The 7,905-nt window shown below is 38.0% G+C and overlaps 1 protein-coding gene across 1 annotated transcript; it reads right to left on the bottom strand.

Annotated features, from left to right (window-relative positions):
• Nucleotides 1-2,785: 2,785 nt before the first annotated feature.
• Nucleotides 2,786-5,168, bottom strand: LOC131330389 (gibberellin 2-beta-dioxygenase 1-like). Its single transcript, XM_058363945.1, has 3 exons — nucleotides 4,616-5,168; nucleotides 3,990-4,341; nucleotides 2,786-3,256 (listed from the first exon to the last, which is right to left on the bottom strand). The coding sequence occupies exons 1-3, from the start codon at nucleotides 4,981-4,983 to the stop codon at nucleotides 3,008-3,010; spliced, it is 969 nt and encodes a 322-aa protein (XP_058219928.1). The 5' UTR covers nucleotides 4,984-5,168; the 3' UTR covers nucleotides 2,786-3,007.
• Between the last annotated feature and the right edge of the window lie 2,737 nt (nucleotides 5,169-7,905).

Consider the following 7,905-nt stretch of genomic DNA (forward strand, 5'->3'; position numbering starts at 1 on the left):
GGAGAATTTCATCACCACTTCAATATACCACGTTCTTTATGTTCAAATTTTCTTTGGGCATCTTGGAAAAAAAGTTTGAGGTACTTAAAAGTCATGTTGATATCGAAGTGAAAGATCATCCAGGAACGAGAATTGAGTACGATCTAGCTAGCTAAATTCCGAATGTAGATGGTCGCGGTCTTGTGCGCGTAGGGCACTTCATTTGCTCTTATTGATTTTTTTTCTTTTATGCGAGGACTGTGTCATGAATGGTATTTTGATTTCAACCGATTTGATACTCATAACTTGATTAATGTGCCCCTAATTGTTGAGTTTGGCCCGGTTTCTTGTATTTGATAATTTTTTGTTAGAATTGCTTGTATTTTTTCCGTGGGGCCCTAACGCTCTCTCTTGATAGAATTACCATATGATTTGATTACCTGTACCTTTTTTTCTCTTGCATAGTGATTTTCTTCTGTCGAAATTCACTAGTAGACATAGGCTTCTCAAACCAATTTAGCTAGGCACGCTATTTCGATTTTGTGATCTGTCATAACAAATTGCTACTCACACAACCGCGTCCGGACCCTTTTGATTCGCATGAATCCCCACGCATTAATAATGTCTTCCTTCTATCGATTTTTTATCGTAGACATAGGCTTTTCGAACAGACCTGGGTATACGTTGTCTCGATTCCGCGATACTATAACAAACAAATTGAACTCGCAACACATTGAATGTTTGAGCATTTAAGAGACAAAACGAAAAGGCGAAACAAGAAATTTAAAGGGCCCGAGTGTGTCTGGCCTGCGCATAGTTTTGCCTCAGTTTATATGGAAGGGGTGACAGCCAATGTGCTACATTCTAGAGGCCCATCGGTCTATTCTATACAAGAGAGAGGTCCTTTTTAGGGACTCACGTAAAATTCTAGTACTAGAATTTTTTTACTGAGAAAGTGATCTCTCTCTCTTCTTTTTTTTTTTCTTTTATAATGAATGTTCGGGTCAGTTTGAGCGCGTCTTGATTAATTTTAGGATCTTGAAATTAATAAAATGGAAAATCCTTCAGTAACCCAAGATTTGAAATATTTAGCCTCTTAAGACTCGAACATGTGACCTGACGAAGAAAAAACACTTCACCACTTGGCCAAAAGCCCCTGGAGTTGCTGAGAAGGTGATCTTAACATGATGGCTATTAAATTTCAAAGAAGTCTATTTTATATCAAATTAACGTATATATACATGTAAATATTATTATGACAATATTGTGGTGGCTTTTGTGGTGTTTTGGTTGTGGTGTTTTAGGTGTGCGGGCTTGTCCCTTCGGGTGTTTTCATGGTTTCAAGTTTTTTTGCTATAGTTGGTTTCTTGTCATCCTTTGATGTTGGTTCTTGGAAGGTATTTTGTTATGTGCCCGAAATCCGTTTAATCTTTATTATCTTCTTTAAAGATTAATAAAATATTTTTGCTTAGAAAAAAAAAAATTACTTTAGAGTGACGGTCGCCTGAGCACCCCTAGATTCGTCATTGGTCCTCTCTCCCCTGGCTAACCAATCAAGCATTGAGCTTGAACAAAGGTTTGGTTCGTTGGTTGGGGTGGAAAAGAAAGTTCATGCAATAAGTCAAATCAAAATTCGAATCCCAAGTCTCAAATAATTCGGGTCAACTACTATTGAGATCTATCGAGAACATCGTGTTACAGAACGCCTTAGCATAACTTACATTCATAATAGGATTCATGTCTTAAAGATTTAATCCTCTCTCTTTTTTCCCACGTGCTCGCTACTCCTCCGGCCTTGGAATCCGCAATGTAAGAGATAAGACTAGAAGGGTAAGAAAAGTTCATGCAATGTACCTGTAAAAGTCCACTCTTTTTTCTTTCACGTTGGGAGCTGTAGCAAGGTCACAAGTTGTGCCACTTGTTCTCTGGGAAGTGGCCTCAGGCATATGAAAAGAGCGCAAAGCAGAGCTAGGTGCTCTGCATATTGAAATCATCAAATTCAAGAAAACAGCTGTTAAATGACTAAAATGAGTTCGTTTAAACTACTCCAAGAGCAAGGAAAAGTGATAAAGCTATATTATTGATTATTTGACACTTTTAAATACATCTGTGCTCGAATCTGTGTTTTCTTCTACTTGTATTTGTACAACACTTTTCTATTGATTTGTGTTTCTATCTTTAAGTGATCGAGCTCCTCAATTTGCAATCCAAAGTCATTCTTCAGCAAGTCACATAGGCCACCAAAATACTTGATTGATGCAAACCTTCCTCCTCCCTCGGAAGATGTTCTTATGTGCAAAATAAGATTATTTATCGGCCAAATTTTTTTACATTTGCAACGGATTTATGAACCAATGATATATTTATGAACACAACAACAACATTTTGCAAATATTGTTTCCCATGTTTCGAATCTTATTAGGTTTTATGAAATCGATAGTTTTCAGAATTAGACAACCATCAATTAGTAATAACAAAGATAAACGCAACATACATCTATGTATCAAATTCAACAACAAAGAAAGTATTCTTAGCCGAGTTCACGAGCTACCGATTATCTGTTTAACGTACAGTACTGAAATTGACATTCTTGAAAAGTTCAATGCATTATTCTCTGTTCGATGTGCCGTGCTGAAATCAAAGTTCAAAGTCTTACTTTGACACGAAACAAACTTTTGACACAAATACTGTGCCTTTAAAGTTTAAAGGAATGAATGGTGGGTTTTGATTGAAATTGACTAATTGGAGTGACGTATTCTCAAATCATATCATGGAAACTTCCATCTTTGACGAGGGGACATGATAATGATGGTGAAAGTGAACTTGTGTTTATTAACAAAGAAGGGGAGCTGTTATAACTTACAAGGGGTGCTATGAGAAAACCAAGAGAGGTAAAAGTAATCAAACAAAGAAGTAAAAACCAAAAAGAGAGGGAAAAGTGGAGGAAAACAAAGGGCATAAATTTGATCAATTAACCAAACCCCCTATTTTTGGGACTTGATTTATCAATTTCCCCTAACAATCATGATCAGGCCACAATTTTCTCAAACAGGCCCAGCCTATTATCAGCTAGCCTTGACTTGTATGCAGATTTTTTGTACTCAAACCATGTAAACTCTTTGTACAAGCTGTCTTCTTCTCCCTCCATCAGTGAAGCCAATGGAGCTATCTTTTCACTCAATGGTGGCCCACCGAAATAGATCATTGAAACCCTAGATTTCAAACAGTTAGCCATCACTCTGTGCCTCACACTCTTGAACCTCCCATTGGTCATTACCTGCAAAACCCACCACCATAACAAACAAACAAACAAAAACCCATTAAGCAAATTGTCTTTTCTTTTTCTTTTTCTTTTTCTTTTTTTTCCTTCTTAGCCAAACAGAAAATTGGTTATTACAGGCTCACACAAATCAAGTTTTAGACAGTGACTATAATTTATGGTAAAATAATATTTGTTGAAAAATCATAAGATGAAACTTCTCAAATATTAACTTTTAAACTTTGCTTAAATTATTTGTGGTACACAAGCAAAAAGCATAAGTTTGAGCAGCGAGAAATCCCCCAACCGGCACTGATCATTCAAAAGAAGATTGTTGGAAAAACAAGCCGCGGGAAAATTAAGGAAATGCCATGTTAAAAAGTTACTACTACGTACGTTTTCATGCAAAATAGTAGTAAACTACCGAGAAAGAAAAATTTTGAGCCCACAAAAGTGGAAAAAGAAGGCAGAAGCCTCATACCACTTTGGGACATCAGAGCCGGACCCATATACACCATATGTAGACTCTCGTGGGGTTTGGAAAATAAAGATTCGAAGGAGACGTATCATTTAGCATTATTCATACAATGTTAATGCCCTTATCGTCAAACTTCGAAAATTCGTCGGTCGAATTTTAACCATTGTACTACAAAATGTTTAACTTATCTACCGATTTACGATAGACATATCCAGATAAAATACATACTTGTATACATAATACTATATAAATCTTGCAAAAGTAACTTGGTACCTGCAAAGAATCACCAACATTGATGAAGAAGGAATTCTGGTCAGGAGGGACAGAAATCCAGCTCCCATCTCTCAACGAGATTTGAAGGCCAGAGGTATTGTTGGATCTCAAAACAGAGATAATCTGTGGGTCAGTGTGTTCTCCAAACCCAATCCAGTTCCTCCCATTCGTATCACCTTGGAGTTCAGGACGTGGAGGGTAGTGATTGACCCTGAAAATAGAGTCACTCTGTTCGTCCATCAGCAGCTTGCTGAACACATCCCTTTGTTGAATCTTCAACCCGTCTGCCAGTAGCCCAAGAACTTCGCATGCCATTCTCTTCACTGCCGACACGTAGTCATCCACGGCACAACTGCAACAAACAAACCCGTTTTTTTTTTTTATCAATTTAACGAAAAGGTATGAAGATGGCAAAGTGCAATGAGTGAGACAAATATCGATTCGGCCCGCTCCTGCTGCGCGGGAGTCTCGGCCGGTCGGCGTCCATCTACGGGTAGTTCAGATTCATAATGGTGGACATCACTCTCCGAGCGAATTGTCACCAAGCAAGTTTGTAAATGCGTTCATTTGAAAAATAAAAGCCACAGAGCTGAGATTCTAATCAACTCTGTTTTCGATATTCGTACCGAGTGAATTCCGTGTTTCGCCCGAAGATCGACGCAAGCCTCTGCTCGTCGAATCCCGGGTTGGCTCTCAAGAGCAGATACTCGACCCACCCCACGTCGCCGTTGGGTCCAATGCACTTGTTTCCGTACCCGAACGGCTCGGGGGGGCCTGCCTTTTCTTTCTCCGACAGCGGCATTGAAAAGAATTTCACAGCTTCTGATTCTAAACTAGAGATGAATTCAGTGGGAACACCATGATTAATCACCTTGAAGAAACCGAACTCTTCACAGGCCTTAACGAGGTGGTTCTTTGAGTCTGGTTTTGACAGGTCAATTAGGGGAATACCAGAGGAAAATGTGGCGGGTTTGATGGGCGATAACTGTTTCATTGCCGGTTTGGACAAAACCACCACGGTTTTGGGGTTGGTGGAGGTCAGGATTTGGAGAGAGAGAGAGAGAGAGGGAGGGAGGGAGAGAGAGAGAGAGAGAGAGAGATGAGTTTTTTGGGTTTGGTTGGATTAATGGGGAAAAGTAGTGTTGATGGTGGGAATGAATGGGTGAGTATGTTGGTGGAAATGGCTCGAGGGATTGCTTGGCTATTTATAGGAGAGGAAGGGAATGTGGGACCATGGGGAGCTTTAAATTAGTTGTATAACAACGTATTTTGCCCTTTGGGGAAAAAAAAAAAATGTTCTTTAACGAGAGAAAAGGTGAAGTAAAAAGAAAAAAATGGAAAAGTCTACAATACACACCTCTTAAAAGGGTGTACCATATGTCCCTATTTTATGATTTATTCATAACATTTTAGCGTGTTTCGTAACTTTTGTTCTAGAATTCATAACTTTTCAGTAATACGATTCGTAACATTTTCATTATGATTCATAACATTTTGGTGCATCTCATAACCTTTATACGATTCGTAACTTTTTAGTAATACGATTCGTAACATTTTCTCTATAATTCATAACATTTTGGAGGGTGCATATGATACACACCCGAATAAGAGGTGTGTATTGTAGTCTTTCCCAAAGAAAATAGTTTTATCTATTGTTTTTTTGGTAAAGAATTGTCTTTCTAATGTTTTCTCGGCAATCGGCATCCATCAATCAAGTGTAAATACATTGGCGCTTTCAGTAGACAACCACTTTAATTCGAAGTTTGGGACTTTGTAGTGTAGGAATGCAATATTGTGTGTGATCCGAACTATCCGACTTGATAATCTATAGTTTAGGTTTCATCTCGAAAACGGATCGATATAGTTTATATTCGATGAATGTTGTACTTTTATTCAAACCAATAGATAAGGGTGGCTTACCAATTTGGTATGGCCTGTACAAAAAGAAGAAAACCATTTTGGTGGGGGAGAAAACTGGAATAGGATTGACATTAACCTGCTTTTACGAGAGTTGAAATTCAAACTATCCAAGAAAGTGAAGTTTTTTTTTTTTTTTTTTTTACAATTCCGATGTCCGGGCCGATTCATGCAATCCTCGACTAACCCTGAATGTCCAATCTAACCGTTCACTTGCGGAGTAGCTCAATTAAAATTCAAAGAAAAATTCCGTACATGCTAGTACTGAAAGAGGTAATAACACATGAGAGGTTTTTTAATCCGTCATCTTAACAAAGGATAAATTCCTTAATCTCAAGCCTTAACCGACGACGAATCCTCGGGGTTTCAAATCAAAGAAAGAGAAGTAAGATTGATAGGGATAGCAATCAAATTGATATAATTGACTTTACCATCAGATGATTCCCCGATTCTGTGTGTCACTCTCTCTCCGCCGGGGACCATATCTCCAGCCACTGAATTTACCACTCAAATTTTTCTTGAATTGGATTAGTCCACATCCTCGGGAAACAATCTTTTTAGAAGGGAAATTTATATTGATGGTCCTCCTAGTTTCATTCTAATCTCATTTTTATCATCTAATTATTAATTACAATTCTTTTGACCTTAAAGTTTGGTTGTCGTACCAAATTGGTCCAATTGATAACTTCTATCAGCCAAACTTGATGGAAAAAATCAGATTGATGGCAGTTTGGACTTTGCAGTTTGTACCAAGTTGGTCCAATTGATGATGTCTGCCCTCAATCAGATTTTTTCGATCCAGTTTGGTTGACAAGCGTTATCAATTGGACCAACTTGGTACGAAAATTAAACTTGAGGGTCAAAAGAGTTACAATTAATACTTAGAAGACGAAAATGAGACTCGGATAAAACTAGGATGACCATTTCCATAAATTTCTCTTTTTAGAATCGTGCAACGTGAAACACCCTCTAGATTGAAATTATTCAAAGCACAATAATCCGCATTACTGGAAAAAGTCGTACAAATCAAAATCTCTATAATTGACTTTTAATACATTGTGTCGAAGCTTTAAAATGATAGAAAAATCAACTTTGTTCGATTTGAGTTTTAGGAGAGATTTTTTAGGGTAATAAGTTTTGAGAGAGAGAGAGAGACAGAGAAAGTTTATTTGGAAGCCGTGCCCAAGAATTTTAAGACCCCAAAACGAACAAGACACATTATTCAAGTACCAAATGATTATAGGAGTAATAAGTAGATGCGATAACGAAGAGCCATGCTAATAATTGCTCGAGTACTTTTTCTCTTTCCTTTTTTTTTCCACACATTGTTATACACTTTTCACATGTTAAATTCGTAAACCGGCCTACTATTTCACGGGTGTTGGACTAAATGATTTTAAATTTGTATGCAATAATGATGGAGAAAATCTTGTTCACGGAGCTTCGTGAATAAGATTTTACGGAAGTGTATCACGACCGTTCAAAAGTCCAGATGAATTTCATTAACATCTGGACTGTTCAAAACATTTTTGCACAATCGCGATTCATATCCTCCGTAAAGAATTTATTCACAGCCCCAATGTAAAGAATTTATTCACGGCTCTTATAATGAAGAGTTGTGTTTAGGGGTGGAAATTTTTGACATGACACAAAGTTAGCGGGTTACAGTCAGCTATTTCTGACACAGAAAACAAATATAACACGACACGAAAAGCTAAACAGATCGGGTTAGGGTTGAGAGAATTCTGACACGAACGCGAGATGACACGACACGAACATGAGAATTTATGGAAGAACACGATAACACGACACGAAGTTAGCGGGTTAGGGTCGGCTATTTCTGACACGACACAATAACACAAAAAACAAAACAAGTCGGGTTAGAGTTGAGAGATTTCTGACATGAACACGAGATGACACGACACGCCACGATGCCCATCTCTAGTTGTGTTAATAATTGCTCAAGTACGCAAGGATGGGACCAAGGGGGGTTTAGTGG

The sequence above is a fragment of the Rhododendron vialii genome, chromosome 6a (genome assembly GCF_030253575.1).
Source record: "Rhododendron vialii isolate Sample 1 chromosome 6a, ASM3025357v1".
Lineage (NCBI taxonomy): Eukaryota > Viridiplantae > Streptophyta > Magnoliopsida > Ericales > Ericaceae > Rhododendron > Rhododendron vialii.

Excerpts from the sequence above, each read along its gene's own strand:
- LOC131330389 (XM_058363945.1), bottom strand. The coding sequence starts at position 4,983 with ATGAAACAGTTATCGCCCATCAAACCCGCCACATTTTCCTCTGGTATT. Across the intron at positions 4,342-4,615 it reads CGAAACACGGAATTCACTCG|TTGTGCCGTGGATGACTACG; the intron begins GTACGAATATCG and ends TGTTTGTTGCAG. Across the intron at positions 3,257-3,989 it reads ATGTTGGTGATTCTTTGCAG|GTAATGACCAATGGGAGGTT; the intron begins GTACCAAGTTAC and ends TGGGTTTTGCAG.